This window comes from Ambystoma mexicanum, chromosome 3q (assembly GCF_040938575.1).
Source record: "Ambystoma mexicanum isolate Mex_15411 chromosome 3q, UKY_AmexF1_1, whole genome shotgun sequence".
In the NCBI taxonomy this organism is placed as follows: Eukaryota; Metazoa; Chordata; class Amphibia; order Caudata; family Ambystomatidae; genus Ambystoma; species Ambystoma mexicanum.
This window is the reverse complement of record NC_090926.1, coordinates 195,782,572-195,807,772: the sequence shown is the minus strand read 5'-3', so window position 1 is coordinate 195,807,772 and position 25,201 is coordinate 195,782,572. Positions and strand designations below refer to the sequence as shown.

The window sequence follows — 25,201 nt, the reverse complement described above, 5'->3', positions numbered from 1 at the left end:
CTGCCTACAAGGTGGGGTCATGGGTGATGGGGGCTGGGGTATCCCATGTGAAGGGGGCTACCTGCAGGGTGGGGTCATGGTTGGAGGGGGGCTAGGGTATCCCATGTGGAGGGGGCTGCCTGCAGGGTGGGGTCACGGGTGATGGGGGCTCGGATATCCCATGTGGAGGGGCTGCCTGCAGGGTGGGGTCATGGGGGCTGGGGTGTCCCATCTGGAGGGGGCTGCCTGCGGGGTGGGGTCACAGGTTCTGGGATGTCCCGTCTGAAGGGGGCTGCCTGCAGGGTGGGGTCACAGGTGCTAGGGTGTCCCATCTGGAGGGGGCTTCCGGCAGGGTGGGGTCACAGGTGATGGGGGCTGGGATATCCCATGTGGAGGGGCTGCCTGCAGGGTGGGGTCATGGGTGATGGGGTTTGGGGTGGGGCGTCCTCTCTAGAGGGGGCTGCATGCCGCGGATTGCGAGGTGTTGGGGTGCCATTTGGCTGGTGGTGGGCCAGGCCTTGCGTGGGAGTGTGGGTGCGATTACGCTGGGGTGAGGCCGGGGATTGTGCAAGCTGTTTTTGCGCGATTATGTTGGGGTGCGTACGGGGATCATGGGGTGTTTTCATGTGATTACGCTGGGGTGTGGCTGGGGATTGCGAGCTGTTTTTGCGCAATTACGTTTGGGTGCATACAGGGATCGCGGGGTGTTTTTACGTGACTACGCTGGGGTACGGCCGTGGATTGCAAGCTGTTTTTGCATGATTACGCTGGGGTGCGGATGGGGATCACGGGGTATTTTCGTGTGATTATGCTGGGATGCGGTCGGGGATTGTCGGGTGTTTTCGTACGATTAAGCTGGGTGCAGATGGCAATCGCAGGGTTTTTTCGTGCGATTATTTGTGGTGCAGCCAGGGTTCGTGGGGTGTTTTCACACGATTACGCTAGGGTGAGGAGGTGGATCGTGGGGTGTTTTTGTGCGATTACGCAGGGGTGCAGCCGTGGATCGTGTGGTGTTTTTGCGCGATTACACTGGGGTGCGGCCGGGGATTGCGAGGTGTTGGCTTGCAATTTGGCTGGGGGGGCTGTGTGCTGGCACAGGGATGGCGCAGAAGCTTGCACCGTGTTGGGTATTGCACTTGCTTTTCACCGTGCGTGGGGGCGTGTTGGTGGCGTTACTCGCGCAACTTGCTGTTACTTGTTTTACTATCCATGAATACGCGTGCCACGCAAACATTTTCTCCTTCAAGAAACAGGGCTTGTTAGGTGGGACCCTCCTATGTGTATTGCCCCTTTAAGGGGATGTGTCCCTCCCATTTGTATTGCCCCTTTAAAATGGGCCATGACTGTGTCATGGCCCAAGTTAATAAACGGAGCCCCTGCAGGCACGTGAGACAGAGCGGCTGCAGACTCCCAAAGAGGAACGACTGAGTCCGTGTCTCATTATCGATGTAGGCCGCAGGCCTACACGTGGAGGCACAGGCCTGCACGCCCTGATGCCGTGGGACCCGCATCCCTGGATGGCAGCCGATGTCCACACGGTTAGAGGCCTGGCAGGCTGTGACCCCACTTCATGGTGCTGATGCCCCTTAGCACCGGGGGCCCTGCCGGATGTCCAGGGCAGGCCCCAACCCCCACACATAGTGGGACTGTCTGGTGCTAACAGAGATAGAAGCCAGGGGCGCCTGCCGGATGACCATGGCAGGCGACCCCCAACAATGGCGACGAGGGAGAAGAAACCCGTGACATGCCCCTTTTCAAGAAAAAAAAAACAAATTAAGAATGGATTGGAAAGCTGGCCTCAGCTACATTGCTGGGTTACCCGTATGGAGAGGGTGCTCCTGCGGCCAGGGGTTGGCCCGCAAGCCCTGAGGCACTCGCAGCTCGTGCAGCATTGGTTTTGCTCCTGACGTGAGAGAAAATGCTCAGCTCGGCAGTCGAAGCTCCCGCCGCAAGAAATGAGAAGGCGGGTGGCGAGAATGAAAGCCTCCCTGTTGGAGTTTGTAAAGTGCTCCCAGTGAGTTCCCGGTCCGGCGATCGTGAGAGCCCCGTCATCAGGGCTCTGGTGGAAGAGTAGCATTGGCCTGCCCGCAAAGAAACCTACTGTGCCCCACGTCGGGTGGAAACGGAACTGAAGATGCTCCGGTGGTGGAGTGTGGAAAGTAGAGGCCCCGCTGCTATGAAAATAGAGAGCTCAGTCTTGGAGAAAAAAAAAGGAAAAGAAAAGAAAAAAAGCTGATTTTTGTTTGCTCCTATATCAGAGCTGCACTGTGTCCCTTCCCTGAGGGACCCGCACCACCCAGCATTGATCCAATAAAGAGAGCTCAGTGTCAGAGCACGTAAAAGTTAGGAAATTACTCCGGTGACGGAGTCTTGTGAAAACAGTGACCGAGCTGCTTGTGACTACCAGGCAGTGAATCCATGTCAGCACAATACCAACACATTTATAATGACCCCCTGCAGGTTCCGTGACCGTCAGCAGTTAACAGGAAGATGTGTACTGCTGGTGTCGTCTCTTATCTTAACAATGTGGCTCTATGTCAGAACAAGTTGAAGTAAAATACCCTCCAGTGCTGGAGCCCTAAAAGGCAACGCCCGGCACAGAAGAGATCAAGCCCGATAGGCAGTGAATATCGTGAGTGCTCCGGTGTTGGAGCTATGTAAAGTCCCCCAGAAGGTACCCAGGCCAAGCAGGAGGTTACGATTAAAGTGCTCTGTATTTCTGCATACTGTTGGGAAGGCTGTGGGTTCGCATGCTGAGAGCTGCTGAAAATAAGGAAATACACTCCCAGCTGGAGCCAGGAAAAATGCCAGTGTGCTGCCACACGCAGTAACCCACAACAAGGAAAACCGTGGCAACATCTGTTCCAGTTCTAACATCAGGCAATGGAGGAACTGTCAGCAACACAAGCACCAGTCAGCATCAAAGCCTACATTTGAATGCATGGGCATCGTTCACTGCCCCAGTGATACAGGTGTAAAAATAAAAATAAATAAATAAATGAAGGAGTGTGTGCTCTGCCAAGGGAGGAGCCGAAAAAAAAAGAAATGTAACTCATGAGCGATACACAATCGTATGGCTAAGTGTGGGGATGGAGGCGCGTGTCCTCTGTGAGCGCCTGTGCTCAGCTGATGTGCCCTCACCGACTCCCAGCTACCGCACAAGACATTACTGAGCCGCGCACAGCAGTGGGGTCTGTGACAGGAGGCGCACGACAGGAGGAGAGAGAGTGTGATGAACCTCGGAATAAGGCCTGCCTGGTGCTCACTAATCAGTGTATGTATATGCGAAGAATGGAACATCTGGCCACCACCAACGAAATATAGAAGTGCTCAGAGGCTCAGTCTGTAGCCAGAGTTGGCGCTACATTTCCAACTGAACATCACAGTGAGTGTTAATTACACACGCTCCTATTGACATGTTGGGGCGGCACACGAGCAAACATGCGGGTCGGGATGCCTTGTGAATACTGCTCACTAAATTCACCAGGACGTAGAGCAGTGAGCGAGATCAGCACTGGTGCTGGCACTCTAAACGTGAAGGCAAACCGAGAGGTGCTAGCAAAGGCAGTTGTGTAGCAAGTATCCAATGATGGTCCAGAAGAAGGATTCAAAAGTGAGCTTCTCTCTGGGTGGGTAAAAGGGAAGACTCTTGTGGAAGTGCTTGGACACCAAGCTACAAGATTAAACTACCTCAGGGTTCGTAGCAGTGCAGTATGAACATCTCCAACAGCAGAATTGAGGTGCCCGAGGCGGAGAGCAGCTCTGGTTGCCGGGGGCTGTGTATCGACACAGGGGAAGCAGCCCCCCCTGTACTCCCTGAATGTTCACAATGGAGAGGGGACGACAACTGCCAGTCCAATAGCAGTCCAGTCACTGACCAGAAGCGAACTAGCATACTGCCAGAACATGATGTGTTTCCAACAAGAACAGATGGCAAGAGGCGTGGTTGCTCCCCAGGCACCAACAAGGGAGGCACATCGTAAGGAACCTGAGCCATCAGGTGGTGGGAGCGAAGGAAGTGAGTAATAAAAATGGCCCCACTGCCTCTGACGGAGGACGTCCATCTTCACGCTCATCTGAACTCTAAGCTCGGGGATGTGGACATCCTGCGCTCTGCACGTGACGAACCAGACCCTCAAGCATGGGAGAAGAGGTGCTCTGCGCCACCAGGTGATTACAGAGACCGAACCACACCACGCACACTGTCTAGTTGCACACTGCCAGCCGGAAAATACCCTGTGCACTGCACCAACAGTCGAAAGGCAAGGGCAACATGACTGGAAGCAATCAGCTCCCGGCACGTTGCCATCAGGAACACCTAACAGGGCTGTCCATGGCAATTAAGGAAGGACACTTGGGAAGTGATTATTCCAAAACTCTGTCCTCCACCGTTTTTTACAACTTCTGAATGAAGAAAAGTACGTAGGACAGGCCAGGATTAAAACTTGCAAATGCAGATGGAAGCCCTTGCTGCCTGCCTAGCCTGGGGTGATCCGTTTGGCAAGGGTATAATCATCCTAGGCCAGGCATTGCAGAAGCTTTTGGTCCTCCTGCTCCAGCGCCGTCCACGTCTGCGTGCTAAAATCGCACTGTTTTGGAAATGTTAATGAGCTCAAGCTGAGGTCCAGACTATCTGGAGCCGACACGGGCGGGTAGGCAGGCACGCTGGGCACATTTGCTATTATGTAGCAAATGATCCATCCGCCCAGAAAGATGCGGCCACCTGCCTGCCCCCTGGGACAAGTTTGTTGATATGTGTGCGCAGATATGTGTTTGCATGCAGCATGCTGAGAGAAAGTCACTCAGCCACCCACGGAGTCACCACAACGCCTTTCCTGCCCAGTGCCCTCTACTGCAGAATCCGTGAGTACAGCCATCTCTCAAGCACACACTGGCATAACGGACTGAGCCACTTCCTGATTGGATTTTTGAAGCAGCAGCATGTTTTTACCAGAAACGTCCATTCTCTTTGGTTGACACCACAGGCAGAAGAGACGCGAGCTCGCGGTGTGGGATGAGATGCATTCATTTAAAATAATATAATACTATTAATATTATTAAATAGTTTTTTTTTAAAAAAAAATGCCTCTGCCGTGTGATACTAGACGTCAGCCTCTGCTCCTCTGCAAAGAAGCTGGGCTTGGAGAAAATGCTGAGCCGTCTAACGTGTGCAGAAATACAACAGTTTAGGTGCAAAATAGTTTCCCTTTAATAGGTGCGAGCAGCCAAGCAGCACTGCAATACATCAAGTACCAGAGCTGTCACCAGGACTTGATTGCAAGAAAAGCAGGTGCAGAAAATGTAAATGACAGGTCTCCTGGAACATATTAACTCGATACAGGAATTACGCTGCAAGAGCCGTGAAATGCATAATTCATAGGTCGCTGCAAGAATTATATGTAATATACTACAGGTATTGGAATAAATGCACTTCGTGCTATGTGTATTATGCATGCTATACTGGCTCTTACAACATATAAAGTAATCAATATGCCAGAAGTTTCAGGCACGAGAAAATTACATGTTACTGAGCTACAAAGACGGTAATCTACAGAGAAAACTTGCCTAGCAGCTGGATCTGATATGGAAGCTGCAGTGAGGTTTATATTGGGTTGTTGTCGATTTAATAGTACCCTTGTGGGGATCTGAGTAGTGTGAACTGGATGGTTTCTGAACAGAAGTTACAGAACAGTGTTGTTTTTAGTTTTGGCTCATAGAAGTGGCTCTAGCCAACCATATAAAAGGAAACGGATTTGTATATAGAGAGCATATGTGAGCTTGAGCCTTTCCCCTGGAATTTCTGTGTGGATATATATATATCAGTACAAGGACTAGTGCCCCATTCCATGGTATCTAAATTCCCGTCACATTAAGCATTCTTGCCATCCCTACAGATTTAGGCAGTAGGCTACTGCTTTTTAAGCAGTCCGACCGCCCACAGATTTCAGTGACAGATCCTCCTGCTTTTTATAGTGGCAGGTAATTTATGTGACTCTAAGGCAGACTGCTTGAGACCGACCCAGGACAAAGCATGCAACACATTAATTTGTCTGTCTGTACAGTGGGCTGGTAAGTGATTACTTTAGGCTTCGACCAATCCACTGACCTGACAGCTACGTGACTCTCTCCTGCACTCTTGCTGTACAACCCTTAGGTGAACTATCAGTGAAGGCAAGTGGCAGAGCGTAACACCATCACAGAGCATTTGCCTATCAGACTGAAGGGGGTATCAGTCTCCATGACATTCAGTGTTCAACTTGCACTGCAAGAATCCATATGTATTGCCCAGGCTGCTGCTACAGAGCAGTGGCAAACGTTGCCTACCAGCTCTGTGTGATTACCATCTACGTAATTGAATTGTTTGGTGTTAACTTACCATTACGAAATATAAATGTTTAACATTTGAATATCTTTCCATGTTGTGCTGTTTGATAGGTTGTTTATTTTAGAATGCTTCAATGGTGCCAACAATGTATGTTTTGTATTTTCCTGTGATGTCATTGTTAAGCGAATTATTATTTTTTAAACTTGAAAAATCCTACATCTTTTTGGTCACAGAATGTTGGCAAGAATGTGTGTATTTCCATTACAATGGATGATTGTCGTATCCTCCAATTCGGCCTCGCCTGAGCAACCCCCACACTCTCTCACTGAATCACGCTTGAGGGATGAGACGGAAACGAGAGGATTTGGGAATATGTCTTTATTCCATCAACTCTCCATTGGAACTGCTGGCATTCCCGCCTCTGCCCCTCACCTTCCTGCAACTCCTTGTCCCCAACACGTGACAAGGGAAACATTTGCAGTGTATAAACGTCACCCTCCCGTACTAAACACAATGGTCTCTAGTTCATTATCTCAATCAAACGTTGAGGTCGATTGTGAGCTCGCTGCGGTCGACCAATCACTCTCACAGGCTCGGGCTCCACATTGTCTTCAGGACTTGAGTGTGCTCGCTCATCACATGAATCCTCCCCATCTCCTTCATAGGATGAGTCCAACCTGCGGTGGCGTCATCAAAGTTGGGAGTTATGTCCGGGATAATGCCTGGCATGCGTCTGAAGTGCGAGGAGTTTCGGGTGATGTGTTTTGTCGCACCCTCAGCCGTGACCCGGGAGCCCTTTACTGGAGTCACTGTCAGAGGTTCTTTATCGAAGGCAACCATTGCCTTCCTTCCGTGTGGTTGGCGAACTATGAGTGTGTCTTCAGGTTCCAGGGTGCTCGGTTGGGCTCTCCTGTCTCTGTCTGCTTGTTTCTTTATTTGTTCCTTGCGTCTTGAGTCCTGCTCTCGCATTTCGGAATCCCCTTTGTAGTGTTCCTCGGGACTGGTCATGTGTGGCAGTCGAGTCCTTATGTTCCGGCCGAACATTACTTCAGAGGGTGTTTTCCCCGTGGTACACTGTTGGGTATTTCGATAGTCCCTTAGTAATTGGTAGAGAAGCTTCTTTACTGGTTCCCCCGTCAATTTGGCGGTTTGTACACTTCTCTTCACGTTTCCCATGAAGCGCTCCACTGTGCCATTCGCTTGCGGCCACAGTGGAGTGATGCAGTAATGGGTGAAACCCATGTATTCAGAGAATGCTTTGAAGTCCTGTCCGGTGAATGGAGGACCATTGTCTGATTTCAGGATGCCTAGTATGGGTATCTAGTCATTGCATCGAATGCAAGACCATCAAATGCCTTACCATAGAAAAAAATGCATTGAAAAAAAAGCATCGAATGCATTTTTTTTAAAGGTAAAGGGTTTATTTGAATTATAATGGGCCTCATTACACGTAGTGCGGTAAGGGTTTACCGGTAAGGGCACCGGTACCGGTAAACCCTTACCGCCTTACTACGAGGTCCCTTTGCGGGTTGGTACTTTAACGCCTGCTTTTTAGCAGGCGTTAAAAACCAACATGCAAAGGGACCAGGGTGCTAATTACGGTACCGCAATTTGCGACACCGTAATTAGTGCCTTCCCCATTCCCATAGAGCCCTATGGGGCAAAAATGGGAATGGGGAAGGGCAATGGGGAAAGGGGGAATTACCGCCCTGCCAACCTTATGATATGATATGATATGATATGGCATTTGTAACGCGCCTATACACAAGTGTTTCAAGGCGCGACGAGGCAGGGAGGGGGGAACAAGGGGAAGACAGACAACGATCCTACTAGGCCAGGTGTCATTCAGACCGCGCAAGTGCAGGGGTAGGGGGAAGGGAAAAAGTGCAAGGGGAAGGGGGAGGGGGGAGTGCAGTACAAATAAGTAGAATAGAAATAAAATAATAAATAAATAGGGCCAGCTGGTGGCAAGTGCAAGGTAAGTGCAGACAAGTGCTGGGGGGGGGGGCTGTAGTGATACAGAGACAGTCCCGCAGTGCAGGGGTTGCCAGGGAGGCAGTGCAAGTGAAGAGTGACTGGGCCCAGGACTGAGGTCGGTGAGAGTGGCCCAGTTGCAGAATCAGTGCAGTTTTGGTGAAGAATTTAGCAGGGGAGAGGGAGAGAGAAAGCAGAAGTGAAGAGGAAGGTTTTGAGGTGCTTCCGGAACCGGAGATGGTTCTCCTCAAGTTTCAGGGAGGCAGTTCCAGAGGGAGGCCCCTGCCGCGGAGAGAGATCTACCCCCAGCTCGTTGCTTCGAGAAGCGGCTGACCCTGAGGGAGTTGGAGACGGATGAGCGTAGGGCTCGGGAAGGAAGATATTTGGAAGAGAGAGTTGAAGGTATTTAGGCCCCAGAAGGCCTTGTGGACAATGCAGAGGGTTTTGAACTTAATCCTCGCAGCCACTGGGAGCCAGTGTAGAGATTTCAGTCGTGGAGAGATACGGTCCCTGGGCTTGAGGCCAAGGACAAGTCTCGCAGTTCTGTTCTGGATGAGTTGCAGAGGGCGGAGAGTGGAGGCAGGCAGATTAAGATAGAGGCTGTTACAGTAGTCCAGCTTCGAGAGAACCAGGGCTCGGGAGACAGTGAGCTTCTGGGGGAAGGAGAGGAAGGGAAGAATACCTCTGAGGAGGTGCAGCTGGTAATGTGACTTCTTAGAGACGTCAGATATATGAGGAGAGAAGGAGAGTGTGGAGTCGAAGATGACCCCGAGGTTTTTTGCCTTGCAGGTAGGAGCAGGAAGAGGGCCAAGAGAGGCCGGCCAGAGAGCTGCAGGGAAGGAGGGAGTGGGTGTGCCGATGAGTAGGATCCCAGTCTTACTAGCATTAAGGCAGAGGTCATTGGCAGCACACCATTCCTGGATAGCAGACAGACAGTCAGAGATGAGGGAGGGAGAGGAGGAGGCCGAGGGTAGCCTGAAAATGAGCTGGGTATCGTCCGCATAGCACTGAAAGTTGGGGCAGAGGGCGGCGATGCGGTGGGCAAGGAGTGCCAGATACTGGTTGAACAGCCAGGGAGAGAGATTAGATCCCTGGGGAACGCCACAGGTGGAGAAAAAGATGTCAGAGAGGAAGGACCCAAGTTGGACCTGGGAGGGTCGATTGGAAAGGAAAGAGGTCAGCCACGCCAGAGCCTGACCAGTGATACCCAGGTTATCACGGAGACAGTTGAGCAGGATGGCATGGTTGACAGTGTCAAAGGCAGAAGAGAGATCGAGCAGAATGAGAACACACGTAGTGTTGGAGTCGAGGTTCAAGAGCAGGTCCTCACGGATGTTCAGGAGAGCAGTTTCCGTGCTTCTGGCCGCTCTGAAGCCAGATTGATGGTCATGGAGACTATCAACAGCTTCAGCAGGGAGGTTAAGCTGGGAGATGGCCAGTTTCTCCAGGAGCTTGCCCAGGAAGGGAGTGATGGAGATTGGGCGATAGTTAGCCGGACAGGAGGGGTCGGCAGAGGGTTTCTTAAGGAGAGGGTGCACAAGGGAGTGCTTGAGGGGGGATGGGAAGACTCCAGAGGCGAAGGAGTGGTTGCAAAAGTCAGCCAGGGAGTCAATGTGGTCCTTGATAGTTTTGGAGGAACAGGGGTGAATCTGTTTAGACGAGACTTTCATAGATCGAACTTGTCTGGAAACCTCGTCAGCAGAAAAAAGGGGAAAGGCAGAGAAGGAGGGAGGAGGGGTGGCTGCAGAAGGGCCAGAGGAAGAGCAGGGAAGAGAGGGGGGGAGGTGATAGGAGGAGAGTGAGGACAGGATGTCCTGAGGTTTAGAGATGAAGTGGGAGGCCAGTGCAGTGCAGAGGGCCTGGGAGGGGACAGGAGAGGTAGAGACTGCAGCAGGGTTGGCAAGCTCCTTGCAGATTTTAAAGAGTTCAGCCGAGTTGTTAGATGCCGCAGAGATGCGGGCTTGGATAAGGGCTCTCTTCTTGGTGAGAACAGAGAGACGGTATTGCCTTTGGAGCAGGCGGCAGGCCAGTTTGTCAGAGGATGAACATGAGGCACGCCATTTCCTCTCTGCCACCCTGCACTTGCGTTTTAGGGTGACGAGATCCGAATCATACCAGGAGTTACATTTGGCTTTGGGCTTCAGGCGGATTTTCATGACAGGGGCAAGGATATCAAGAGTATCAGATATAGCAGAGTGGAGCAAGGAGAGGGCTGTGTCAGGGTGGGAGTCAGCCGAAGGGGGATGGGGGGGCGAGAAGATGGCAGCGAAAGCCGCAACTGACACACGCTTCATGGGTCGGATGACCGAGAAGGTGGGTGGCAATAATGAGGGTGGCTTTGCCTGTGGGGTAGGGAGGGTGAGGTGGGAGGATAGGAGAAAGTGATCACTCCAGGAGAGAGGAGTGGAGAGAGGGACAGAGAGGGGAAGGTCAGAAGAGATCAGAGCATCAAGAGTGTGCCCTGCAGAATGAGTAGGCCCAGACGGGAGAATAGAGAGTGAGAGAGAGTCGCAGAGGTCACGAAAGAGTCCAGTGGGGGGACAGGAGGCATCTAGGTGGATGTTAAAGTCACCAAGAAAGAGGAGTTGAGTGGTAGAGGACAGGAGTGAGGAGGAGAGGTCAGCCCACTCAGAGAGGAAGGAGGAAATTTGACTAGGTGGCCGATAGATAGTAGCCACGGTAAGGGAATGGCTAGGAGAGAGAGAGAGTCGGCAGACAAGACATTCAAAAGAGGAGTAGGTATGCGTAGGAGTGACAGTGGCAGGAATCCACTCAGGGAAGATAAGGGCAACACCCCCCCTGCACGGTTGGGCCTGGGCACAGAGAGGATCTTGTAACCTTCAGGTAGGAGTGTGTCAAAGCTCGTGACAGAGCTGGCTGTGAACCATGTCTCAGTGAGACCGAGGACGTCAAGGTCCAGTTCCTCAAGAAGGCGACAGATATCGGAGGAATGCTTGATGGCAGAGCGAGAGTTAAGAGTGGCAAAGTGGAGAAGGTTGCCATCCTTGAAGGACTTCCGGGGAGGGGTACAGATCAGAGGTACGCCCTGCGGAGGTGTAGAAGAAGGAGGTGAAGAGGGAGTGCGAGAGGGGGCAGGGAGGGAGGGTAGATGCAAGGTAGCCGAAGACAGGGGGGGACAGCAGGGGAGGAAAGGAAGTTGATGAGGCGAGGGAAGCGTCTATCAAAGAGGTGAAGGTTGGCCTGAGGGCCTTGGACCAAGACGGTCCCATTAGCGTAGACATTAATGATGGCCTTAGAGGAGCGGAAGGGGGCCTAGAGGACATCCCAACGGGTGCCACCATTAATGGGAGAAGAGGAAAAAGGAGAGAGCACAGAGACCATATGAAGGGTCCATAGGTCAGGTGAAGGCACGAAAAAGAGGATGTCAGTGAGAGTTTCCTTAGAGCAGGCACTAGTGTAGGTGTCAGCGATAGGGAGGCCTGGGTTGGAGACCAGGATGTCGTTTTTAAACTTTTTCCTACCAGATTTAGTGAGGAGAGCAGGATAGTCAATAGAGAAGCAGTTAGAGAAGATAGGTGAGAAAGAGAGCACCATGGAGTAGGAGGGAGTGTGGGGGCGGGAAGACAGACGATACGAGAAGCACGCAGGCAGGACGTGAGCGGCAAGCCCAAGTTTACCACATTTCAGAACAGTGAATGAGTATTAGGTACAGAGGCCACCTAAGTTAGAGAATCCTGCGAGGGGAGAAAAAACCCAAGTTTACCACATTTCAGAACAGTAAATGAGTATTAGGTACAGAGGCCACCTAAGTTAGAGAATCCTGCGAGGGGAGAAAAAACCCAAGTTTACCACATTTCAGAACAGTAAATGAGTATTAGGTACAGAGGCCACCTAAGTTAGAGAATCCTGCGAGGGGAGAAAAAACCCAAGTTTACCTCAACTGTGGAACACAGTGAGGTGAAGACACCATGCGAAGGAAGTGACCAGGTGTAGGTGGGGTGGGCCGCGCAAGGTGGAAATGGCAAAGTACAGGCGCCTTGCGTCCCCTGCGGACACCTGCAGACACACAGGGAGCCGCAACTGAAGGAGTCGCCCTTGGCCTTGGGGCCCTTAGCCGCAGGGGGCTGCCGGGCAGAGGGCTGCCCCAAAGGGTGTAGTTATAGGAAGAGGGAGGAGAGGAAGGGGAGGGGGGTGTGGGCGGGCAGGGAGGCGGGAGGGAGAGGAGAACCAGGAAGTGGGAGGGGAGGGGGAGAGCAGGCACAACAACGCGCTACGAGCGCAGATGAAACTTTTCTTTTTTTTTAAACAAAAACACAATCTACTCACGGATGCCCGCTAGGGATGCCGAGGCAGGGCTTCCAAGCCTGCAGTTCCCTCGGGGCCACCGGCGACCGCTCTCCCACGCTCAGCTACACAAAGAAGCGAGCAGGGGGAGCGGGCGTCGAGTAGTCCAGAAGGGAGGCAGGCAGAAGCCAATCAGAGGGGGGGGTGGGCGGGCAGGGAGGCGGGAGGGAGAGGAGAACCAGGAAGTGGGAGGGGAGGGGGAGAGCAGGCACAACAACGCGCTACGAGCGCAGATGAAACTTTTCTTATTTTTTTTAAACAAAAACACAATCTACTCACGGATGCCCGCTAGGGATGCCGAGGCAGGGCTTCCAGGCCTGCAGTTCCCTCGGGCCACCGGCGACCGCTCTCCCACGCTCAGCTAGTGTGTTAGCACCGGATCATTTGGATACTTTCCTAGTTTTCTCTCATCTCTTTCCTCGCGACGCCTTTACTGGTATCTACATGCCTGTGCCAAGCAGTACCAGTCCCTCCCAGTACCTTGGAATAGGGCGGTAATTCCCCTTTCCTCCAAGGCGGTGCCGGTATTTTACCGGCATGGACCAAGGTGCTCTTCTCTTCCAATATAGGCAATCTATCCCCTAAAGCTAATGCATAGCTTTTAAGGTTTGGGAGTGTGTCTGAGAAACACTACACAACTGTCACTGCAAAACAAGAGCACCCAGATAGTTGCCTAGGTATCTTCACTAATAAAGACAAATACTTTTGTTAGATTTCTGCACTTGCAAGTAAACACTAACTCCCAAAAATATAGTTGACTCCTACATACCAGATTAAACATTATATAATAGTATATACATACAGGTATACCTTATCAGCTGATAGCTGACATTTAAAAAAAAAGTTTATTTTCTACAGTGACTCATTCACTAAAACAGATATACCAGTCATGACACATAGTCTCAGACAGTACTTGTATACCCTGTGTAACATCTTATTACAGCATACTGCTTGTATTACTGGATCACAAGCATTAGCAAAAGCAACAACATTGTGGTAATTGTAATTGTTTATTCATTTATAGCGTGCACCGGGACCATGGGCATCTTGGCGCGTTAACAGGTTACATAGTTACACAAGACTTGGAAAAAAAAGTACAGATATATACATATAATATTCGAAGCAGGCAGCTTACAAAATTACGCATGACATGGAGCTGTGGTACAGCTATATACAGGTAAATACACATATTTGTGGCAGCAATGTACAAGTTTACAGTAAGTAGATTCTAATAGTTACAATTTCTTGCTTGGATGTAATCAGCAAGAAGAAGTACACAGATGCGGGACTCAATAGTTACCTAAAGAGAAATAAGGTCATGATGTATTAAAAGAGACGGAAAATAGATATCGCCCTAATCCAAGAAACACACCTCACGAAAGAGAAACTAGAAGTTCTAAAGAGAAAATGGAAGGGCACCCTTATAGGTGCAACGTACTCGGCTTATGCCAGGGGGGTGTTCACCTGGATGGCACCACACGTCCCATTCCAGCTGCTGCAGTCCATGGCCGAAGCAGACGGGAGGATGGTGATATTAAGGGGACTGATAGAAAACAGAGAAATGTGCATTGTTAATACATATGCCCCGAACCAAGATACAGTGACCTATTTCAAGACCCTATACAGCAAAATGAGCCCATACCTAGGGTGCACTGTCATTTGGGGCGGTGATTTCAATTGCACGCTGGACCCAAAAGTGGACAGGTCAGGTGTGAAATTTGATAAACCCACCCCCGCTGCCAGAGTCCTAAGGCCTCTACTGTGAGATCTTCAGTTGGAAGACACATGGAGGCTGCACCACCCACATGATAGACACTATTCACATTACTCAACCCCACAAAACTTGCATACACGGTTGGATTACATGTTCGCCATGCAGGATATCACAGGCGACTTAGAGCAGAGGCATTCAAAGATACAGTGTTTAGAGAAGACCTCAGAGGCGAAATTGTAGAATACTTTGAAAACAATACGGGGAGTGTAGAATAGGCTGGAACCCTATGGGAAGCATTCAAGGTGGTGGTGAGAGGAGCAGCTATAGCCAAATCCAAGGGACTGCAAGGAGGCATACTATTGCAATAGCAGAATACAGAGGAGAATCTAGAGATAATACTAAGCAGTGGAGGTCACTCCCAGGAGGACTCTAGAAATATCACCCAACTACAGCAGGAATGTATGAGACATTGGGAGAGACTATGAACCTAAACTATTAAAAATACATAGAAAGGCAACACACCGAGGGGGACAAGCCGGGGAGATTGTTAGCATGGTTATATAAAAGTGAGACCCCCAGACAAACTATTAGAGAGATACGGGGAGAGGGAGGACAAATGCTAGACACCCAAGAGGGTGTGAATGAGAGGTTCCTCGAATTCTATAAACAATTGTATAGTAACGCAGAATGTAAGGAAGAGATTGAGACAGCAGAAACTTTGGAGGATATTGGTTTACCGAAAATAAGCACTGAGGAATGGGAAAGCCTAGAAGCCCCAATCACACTAGAAGAGCTAGAGGCGGTGGTAGAGCAACTACCTACCAGTAAGACCCATGGAGCAGACGGACTCCCCAGTGAATTCTACAAAATGTATAAGAAAGAAGTGCTCCCCCCACTGCTGACAACGTTAAATGAAGCATTTGAAATAGGGACACTGCTGGAATCCCTACGAGAAGCGATTATCATCCCACTCCTCAAACCCAACAAGCCAAGCACAGACTGTGGTCATACAGACAGCTATCTATGCTAAACCAGGACAGCAAAATACTCACGGCTGTGTTGGCAAATAGAATGAAGCGAGTCATTGGCAGATTAATACATCCCAATCAGACAGGATATGTTCCACACAGAAGCATATCCAACAACCTCAGAAGGCTCCATCACGTCATAGAACAAACAGAAGGTGCCTCTGGTGAGTTGGCTATCGTGTCACTAGATGCAGTGAAGGCCTTTGACTCGGTCAAATGGCTGTGGCTGCTGGCAGCCCTAAGGGAATATGGGATGGGACTGGGGTACCTGAAGTGGGTGAAATTACTATACAGCTCACCGTTAGCCAGAGTCAGAAAGGGAGTGGTTATCTCAGAGAGATGGCAGCTCGGCAGGGGCACCAGACAGGAATGCCCCTGGTCCCAGATGTTGTACATTCTGTCATTAGAACCTCTAGCGATATATCTGAGACAACAATATGAGTAAGTGGGGATTTACACAAAAGGGAGGCCGCACCTAATATCGTTGTACATAGATGATATGTTACTATACCTGAGATACCCAGAAGAAAATCTACAATATATCCTAGAAGTGATGGAGCGATTTGCATCACTCTCAGGCATTGCAGTCAATCCCAAAAAGTCCTGTATATTCCCTCTGGGATGGTACATAGGGGTCCCACGCGCAAAGCTACCAGTACTACCAATACCCTGGGTGATAGATACCTTCAGATACCTGGGAATTGACATCTACCACACAACAGAGGCTGAACACACACACACAACACCAAAAAAGCATTGACAAATGTCGAGAATTGTATGAAGTTTTGGACTAAACTCCCCCTGGCCATGATGCGGAGAGGGGCACTATTGAAGATGGTTGTATTACCCAGATTATTACACTTCTTCCGAAACATACCATATATGATACCTAGGCGCTTCTTCGTCAAACTACAAGGCATATGCAGAGGCTTTTTATGGGCTAAAACAAGGAACAGGATAGCCCTATGGAAACTACAAAACAGATACGACAAAGGGGGCATTAGACTGCCTAACTTTGAGATCTATTACCTGGCCAGCCAACTACGATACATGACCGAGTGGCTAGCAGAAGACTCCACATCAGAGTCCAGATTGTTGAGATCCGACTGTGCCCCGTACTTCCTAAAAGAATGGGTTTGGCTTTCCAAACGTGAAATAAAAGGGGGCTCAGGGATGCTGGAACTAGGATGGTTAATACGGCACAAAGTGTGCCAGACCATAAAGAACCCGACCCCATGCTCCCTACAAGTGCCGCTAGTTACACTAACCGGAGGAGACGCACAGCTAAGAAAGATGATACGCAAACATTGGGAACCAGTGGGTATTGCAACAATGGGAGACATATGGCAGGAGGGAGCACTAAAGGGATTCAACGAGCTGGTGAACGAAATGGGTTTACATCTGGGACAATACATAACCTATACCAGACTAGTGCGGAGAGGGAAGTGACCCAGCTGAGACAAGAATGGGAGGAGGACGCAGGGGAACCGATGACGAATGGACTATGGGAACGGGTACAAGGGTATCACAAGAAAGTGGGCCTCATTCCGAGTACGGCGCTAACCAATGGCGCTATTAACGCCTTGGTTGACGCCGTACCCGGACCGGCAGCGCCTTGGTGGTTGGCGGAATTACCGCCCCATTCCAAGGTTGGCGGGGCGGTAATTCCCCAATCCCCATTTACCCTTCCCCATTCCCATTCTTGCCCCATAGGGCATAATGGGAGTGGGGAAGGCGTCAATTACGCCACCGTAAATTACGGTGGCGTAATTAACATCAAGGTCCCTTAGCGCCATGGTATTTAACGCCTGCTAAAAGCAGGTGTTAGAAGCACCATGGCGCTAAGGGAACTCGGAGTATGGCGGTAAGGGATTACCGCCACCGCTCTCGTTAGCGGTGGCCGCTATCCCTTACCACCATACTCGGAATGAGGCCCAGTGTCTAGGAACGCGAGGCTACAACAAATACAGCTATATATAACCCACAGAGCATACATGATCCCCCAAAAGATCTCTCATTTTAAAGGTGCGGAACGACAAACGTGCCCCAAATGTGGGGAAGAAAATGCAGGGCTGATACACATATTTTGGGCATGCCCCGAAATAAGGAGGTACTGGAGAGAAGTGGCCCAACGATTGAATGAGAGAGAGATCAATTTGAAAGTAGATTCAATATGAGCATGCATGGTGGGGGGGTTCCCTAGGCCACGCCAATTGAAACATGTCAGTAAACATAAAGACTTGGCCTATATACTTGCCAAGCGCAGGATTGCGATGGGGTGGAAAGCAACTAACAGACCCAAGATAGAAGTCTGGTGGAACGACCTCCGTAAATGGTCCGAAACCGAAATAGTAGTATGGAGTGAGGCGGCCAACAGAGGGGGAGAGGAAGAGACTGAAACTCTGACGACCTGGAAACACCTGGTGTCCACATTGTGGGGACCCACTCAGGGGGGACCAAATGATGAGTCCTCGGAGAATACAGATGAGGAGATACCTCCAATGGATAAATAGCAGGGGGCGGAGCAGGGTAGGCTTGTTGGAGAGTGGGATAGGGGAAAGCAGTAGACACTAAATGCATGTCCGCAATGATGTAATGATAAGACAAAATACTGCTGGGGGAGTTGGTTTATTGTTGATTGTTTATTGTTTGTTGCAAAAACCAATAAAAACAGTTAAAAAAAAAAGAAGTACACAGATGCTTGCGTATGAGATTACAGGTCTCGGGAGTGCAGCCACCTCCTGACACTGGTCTTGAAGGAGTGGAAGGGTGATATGGCTCTTAATGAATCAGGGATAGAGTTCCATAATTGCACAGCCAGGACTGGAAAGCTCGCGCCGCCAGTTTTTTTTTGTTTAAAGTTGGGACTTCTGAGGCTGTTGGATTGTGCTTTTCTGATAGGTTGTGCTGAGGTGTGTTTGGTGAATCTATCAGTGAGGTATAGAGGAGCCTTGTTGGAGAGACATTTGTGTGTGAGGTTGAGTGATTTGAACTTGATTCTGTCGTTTATGGAGAGCCACTTGGTGGAGTGTCTCACGTGAGAGATATGCTGTGTTTTGGAGATGCCTAGAGTCGTTCTTAGGGCATTGTTTTGGATAGTCTGGAGTTTATTAGTGTTACGTTTGCTTGTGTCTAAGTATACGGCATTGCAGTAGTCCACCTTAGAGAGGATTAAGGCCCTTGCAATTGTAATACAGCTTTCTGTGGACAGGAAAGGTTTACATGCATGAATCAGTTTGCATGTGTAATTGGTTGCAGAGACAGCAGCGTTGATTTGTTTATTGAGGTTGAGAGCAGAATCCAAGTAGAAGCTTAGGGTCTTGACTTCCTTAAATACTTTAATCTTAATTCCATCAATGACGGAACATACTACGATATGCATTGCTCTTATAAATCCTTACTGAGCAAAAATATACTGATGCCTTTTCCAAATAAACGGCACTTAGCCGTATAGGTCTGCCAACCTTGCTTATAAATTGCCAAACTGCACTTAAACCATAGGTTAGCCAACAACACTTAAAAATTGGCAACTTACCTTAAAAATACAACTAAAACTGGCGAGGGATTTGAATGATCAAACTTCACCAAACATTACTCTTCCAACCGGAGCTCGAAAGACACCACCATGGAGAAAAGAACTGTTACGGCACTGCAGTGAAAAGCACCCGTGGGTCATTCACTCAAAAGACATAGGGGGTCATTACGAGTTTGGAGGTAGCCATGGTGCTATTAGCGCCATGGCTGCCTCCAAACCCGGGTGCGGGTCCGGTGTCTCTGAATGGGGACTTACCGGGTCATTCCAACCTTGGAGGACCCGGTAAATCCCCATTCAGAAAACCATCCCCCATTCCCATTTGAGCCCTGATAGGGCTCAATGGAAATGGGGAAGGAGCAAATAACGGGCCCGCTAACATGCTCCATGGTCCCTTAACGGGTCCCGCTAAGAACGGCTGGTCAGACCAGCCGTTCCTGGTGGGACCCGTTAAGGGACCTCGGAATATGGCGGTAGGGGGTTAACGGCACCGACATCCTTACCGGTGCCGTTAACCCCCTACCGCCGTACTCGGAATGAGGCCCATACTCTTATAGTGTTAAATTGTCTTTTGCATATAGCTCATTCTAATGAACAATAGCAGATAGGTATTACAGTCCATGAATATTTAGAACATTTCTCTTAAATTGTTTGTCCCTGGATGATAATATCTCTAACTATGGAGAATCTTACTGATTGACCAGGGAAAATAAAATATGCATAACGTTGCAGTAACTTAATGCTGAAAATATCAATGCTCCATACTTAATACTCAAATAACATGAAATAACATCTGCATTGCAATTATTCTGTTATACATATTCAATACATATGGTTACTTTTTGAAATCATGACGCAAAACTTCAACACATCCTTATTATGGTTTGCTTAGATGCACTAAGAAGGCACTGAGTTAATGAAAATAATTATGCATAAATAATGCAGGACACATTGCAACATGAACTACACCTCACTGCATGTCTACCATTTGATTGTTTTTAAAGGTCAAATTGATTCACAATCATCTCTTCTGAGAGTGTTCTTCTGCTATGGCAGTCAAAATATCACAACAAATTAGGCACATCTCCTTGGCAAAGTTACTTTCCTATATCTGACTCCTCCTGCATGAACAGTTGTTTAAATGTTACTCGCCGACACCAGTTTTTCTCGTGTCGCCTTTCCAGTCGAAGAGCTCCTGTTTCGGATGATCGTATCTGCCTTTGTTTCACTCTTGTGATGGGGAGCCATCTGTGTTCCTGCTGGGGAGATTGTGAAAACGATCCATGCAAACTGCAACTTCCTGGCTTCGGTACAGAAGACTCAGCGTTGTCATACGTCATCTTGCTCAATGTCCTTTTTAGTTTCGTCTATTAGGTGCCACTTGAGACACCTGTAAGCCGAAACTATTGCATTGGAGTGCAGATAGGGAGGAATGACATATGAGGAGAGGCAGAGAGTCTGTAGGTGTTGTTTGGTTATTTGCCCTCCCATTGCCTGCCCCTGCTAATCCCTATGGCCATTCTCACCCATTCCTGCATCTGCCCGCCCAAAACACCTCCTCATTGGAACTCTGTGAGCTTGCTTTAATCAAGCCTTACCATCAGGCTTTGCATTCAAAGTGCCTGCCAGTTTTTGTTCAAAGCAGTCTTCTGAGAGTAAATGACTCAATTGGAGCTGAAAATATGCTACTGGTGTAATAAAAATGTATAACTAGGTCTTCCTTCAGCCACTCCATTTAGCAATCTGCGTGTCCTTCACTGAAGTCCTGTTTAAAATAATCATTGGCAAAGATAACATTTTTTGGTTGTGCACATGTTTTAAGCTTTTGTCAGGCACTGCTATTAGATGCCCAGGTACTCGCCCCTTTTTGCACCTGCTACCAACAATGGGTAGTTAATAAAACTATGGTGGTGCCTGGCAAGTGCCTTTTCCATGCATCCAAAAAACTGTTGCCATTGCTAATGTTTGTTTTGGAGCTGACGACGGAAAAACGTCCTCAAAATGGAGGAGGCAGCAGGGTAACCCCTGCGGGGTCATGCCGCCGGGAGCGGGGACCCTCACCCGGAAGGGCAAAGGACAAAGGGGCTGAACGGCGCCAAAAGCCGAATGGTCCAAAAGCCCGCGAAGGGCAAACAAAGGGAAAGGGGCGGGGTTTGCGGGATATAAGCAGGCGGGACCAGGACCCAGGCATCTCGCTCTTGCACTGGGACCCGGTCGCCGCTACCCGACAAGTGCAAGGAATTTCGTTTTCGAAGGACCGGCGGCCGCCCACCCAGCAGAAGAGGATCAGCGGCAGAGGAACCAGCAGGCGGGATCGCGCAGCTGGTGGAGGACAGCCGGCGGGCGTGGAAGAACAGCCCAGCTGATCAGGAGCCGCGGCAGGTGAAGGCGCGCTCAGCCCGGGAGCAGGAGCGAGGCAACGAAGGCGGAGCGGAGCTGCAGGGACCACGAGGAGGATCCAGCGGACAGGACCGCACGGCCGGTGGAGGACAGCCGGCGGGTGTGGAGGAGCAGCCCAGCTGATCGGGAGCCGCAGCGGGTGAGGGCGCGTCCAGCCCGGGACCAGGAGCGAGGCAACAGAGGCGGAGCTGCAGGGACCGAGAGGATCCGGCGAGCGGGACCGCACAGCCGGTGGAGGACAGCCAGCGGGCGTGGAGGAGCAGCCCAGCTGATCAGGAGCCGCGGCAGGTGAAGGCGCGCTCAGCCCGGGAGCAGGAGCGAGGCAACGAAGGCGGAGCGGAGCTGCAGGGACCACGAGGAGCCAGCGGACAGGACCGCACGGCCGGTGGAGGACAGCCGGCGGGTGTGGAGGAGCAGCCCAGCTGAGCGGGAGCCGCAGCGGGTGAGGGCGCGCCCAGCCCGGGACCAGGAACGAGGCAACAGAGGCGGACCTGCAGAGACCGAGAGGATCCGGCGAGCGGGACCGCACAGCCGGTGGAGGACAGCCAGCGGGCGTGGAGGAGCAGCCCAGCTGATCGGGAGCCGCGGCTGGAGCGGGCGCGCGCAGCCCGGGAGCAGGAGCAAGGCGACGAAGGCGGAGCAGAGCTGCGGGTGAGCCCGCCCAGCAGCAGCCGGAGGACAGGTGGGAAGGCAGAGGGCCGGGGGCGAGGAAAGTCGCTCGGTGTCAGGGCAACCCCCCACCCCCCTTGTTCTTCTCACACACAGACACCAACGCCCTCCCTCCAAAGGGGAGAAAGCAAATAATGGATCTGGCGACTTTTATGGAGATGGCCAGGATGGCAGCAGCAACCCATGGCCCAGACTGGATGTCCAGGATGGTGGCCCAACCTAGCCAAGAGGGGCGCAGCCAGAGGGTGGAAAACTCTCCTCTGATGTTTCAGGACAGTGGCAGCGAGGCCACCGTGGCCGAGGCCGAGATCCACAGTCTTGGGGAGGAAGAAGAAGAAGAGGAGACCCAGGGGAACAAAAGGAAGAGGACAATGACGGCCAGGGCCAAAGCGAGCAAGGAGCAGGCCAGCGGCTCCAGGAGACCACGACAGAAGGGGAGGGCGCAGGAGGATGCGGCCTTAACGGCTCCTACACCTGCTGAGGCTCCAGGGAATGGGGTGTGCCCACCCAACACTCCTGCGACCAGAACGGTGGATGTCGCGGGTGGAGGAACAACATCCCTGGAGGCGGTAAAAGGTATGGTGATGGAATGCATGCAAGCATGGGGAAAAATGGGGCAAATGCCGAATGTTGCGTCCAGTGCTGGTTTGGTGGTAGGGGGAGTGTCTCAAGGAGGTATAGCCACGCAGCCGGGGGCGTCACAAGGGCTGGGAGGGCCGTGGTGCAGCGGTAGCACGCAAGGCTGGGCACAGTCGGGTGGACTAAGTCAGTTGCCTCAGATGAAGGGGATACCGCCCGGGGGGTTCTTATCTGTCGGGCTGCCTAGTGTGGGCCCTCCTATGGGAGGCGGGCAGCAGGTGCAGATGGCGGGGCTCCCTTGGGGTCAGGAATGGACAAACCAAGGGCCAGGGGCACCAGTAAGCACTGGGGGGGTCCAACAGTTGGCTGCGGGGTCACCTGCAGGGGTGCAGGGGATGCAGAGTGAGGCAGGGCCTGGAGCGGTCTCGACAGGGGGGCCGGGTGCGGCTCAGCTGTCAGCAGTGGGCCCGATCAGCGGGGAAACAAGGGGGTTGTGGGGCCAAACAACCCAGTATGGGAGGCCAATGCCAGGGTTCGCACCCATGCGGGCTACGGTGAATTCCTTGGTGTGGCACATTCCGTGGGGGGTCAAGGAGAGGTTGTGGAGGAAGGAATTCATTGACATCTTCGACTTGCTGGGGATTGTTCCCACGGGGGGGGGCCTAAAGGAACTGTCAGAAAAGGAAAAAGAGAAAAGGGACAGGGAGGCCACCAAGGTGGAGCATTCCATTAACAACTGGCTGAAAGCTTACAGGATGTATATGTCAGTAATGTTGGAGAGGTACCCGCAGGATGCACTGGCAATGATAGCATATGAGCAATACGTGCACGATTTGTGGCAGAAATATGGCGGCGAGGGATGGTTAGAGTATGACCGGGGCTTTAGATTAAAGATGCAGATATGGCCGGCAATGTCATGGGACGAGATGGATGTCGGGGGGTACATGGACAAGGTGGTCCCCTGCAGGGAACCCCAGGAGGAGCCACTAGGAGAGAAATCTCGGGGTGGGAGAGGCAGAGGCGGGTTCTCGCAACGGGGGAGAGGGTCCTTTCGCGGGCCCTCCTCCTGGGGGTACCGGGCAGCAGCCTACCAGGGGGAGCAAGAGGTCTGCTGGAGGTTCGCAGAAGGGTATTGCTCATACGGGAAGACATGCAGGTACAAGCACCAGAGGGGCGGTGGTGCGGGCCCCCGCAAGGCCACCCCCGGAGAGGCTAAACCCAGGGAGGGTGGGAAGCAGAAAAATAAAGGAAACATTGAGTGATGTGCCGGCAAAACAAGGCAAGGCGGGGGAAACAGGGATTGACGTTTGTATGAGTAAAGGGGTATTGCCTACACCAGTTAGCCTTCGTGCCATGACTCCCTTTCTAAATGAGTATCACAACAAGGCCGATGCAAAATTGCTATGGCAGGGGTTCAGGTGGGGTTTTAGGATCCCGGGGGCGGGTACGCAAAAAGGAAGGGAGGCGGCCAACCTGCGATCTGCTTTGGAACAACCCGAGGTAGTGGAAAGGAAGGTTGACAAGGAGGTGGGGCTGGGGAGGGTGGCCGGCCCATTCACTAGGCCTCCTATGAGCAACCTGGTGGTATCGCCGCTAGGATTGGTACCAAAGAGGGAAGAGGGTCAATTCCGCCTGATACACCACCTATCCTTCCCCGAGGGTCAATCAGTGAACGATGGCATCCCGGAGGAACAGTGCAGGGTGCAGTACGCCTCCCTGGAGGATGCGATACTAATGGTAAAAGCGGCAGGGGAAGGGGCATTGTTAGGGAAGGCAGACATAGAATCAGCCTTCCGACTATTACCGATCCATGAGGATAGTCACCACCTGCTGGGTTTTAAGTTGGGGGACAAATACTACTATGACAAATGCCTCCCCATGGGGTGCGCCATTTCCTGCTCATATTTTGAGGCATTCAGTTCCTTTCTGGAGTTTACGGTAAAACGGGAGGGAAAAGGGGGGGGAATGTTGCACTACTTAGATGATTTTCTCTTCGTGGGGAGAGATGGGACGGAGGAGTGCAGAGCCCTGATGGAGATATTTCAAAATAGAATGGACCAGCTAGGGGTCCCCCTGGCACCAGGAAAGACCGTGGGTCCAGCAACGACATTGACATTTCTGGGGATAGAGATCGATTCAGTTAAAGGGGAATGTAGGCTCCCGCAGGACAAGGTACAAAAATTGAGGGGATTGATTCGGGAGCTGATGGGAAAAAACAAAGCGACCTTGCGGGAATTGCAAGCACTGGCGGGAAACCTCAATTTTGCAGGCAGAGTGATACCATCGGGGAGGGCATTTGCCAGAAGTGTGGAGCTGAAAACTGTGGGTTTACAACATGCCGCACAACACGTCCGATTGGGTTCAGAGGTAAAAGAGGATCTCAGGATGTGGGACAGCTTCTTGACAAGTTCCAACGGGGTGGCAATCTGGAGGGCGGACTGGACAAGCAGTCAGAGGCTCAAATTGTTCACGGATTCATCGGGGTCCCTGGGTTTTGGGGCTATCCTGGGTGACAGATGGTGCGGCATGGCGTGGCCGGAGGAATGGCACAAGGAAGGGGTCACGAAAGATATCACACTACTAGAGCTGTTCCCCATAGTGGTTGCATTTAAATTGTGGGGCGGGCAGCTGCAAAATTCTAAGGTCACGCTATGGTCAGACAACTTGGCGGTGGTGCAGATCATTAACGCAGGGTC

The 25,201-nt window shown here is 51.3% G+C and overlaps 1 protein-coding gene across 2 annotated transcripts in view; it reads left to right on the top strand.

Moving 5' to 3' along the window:
- Window positions 1-1,392: 1,392 nt before the first annotated feature.
- The window catches only part of LOC138582320 (retinol dehydrogenase 7-like), a 358,653-nt gene continuing 334,844 nt past the window's right edge, over window positions 1,393-25,201 (top strand). For both annotated transcript variants that reach the window (XR_011305006.1, XM_069653539.1), the window contains exon 1: window positions 1,393-4,842. Coding sequence is in view for 1 of the 2 variants with exons in the window: in XM_069653539.1 (XP_069509640.1) it covers window positions 4,733-4,842 (110 nt within the window). In the remaining variant the exon portion in view is untranslated. The remainder of the gene's footprint in view (window positions 4,843-25,201) is intronic.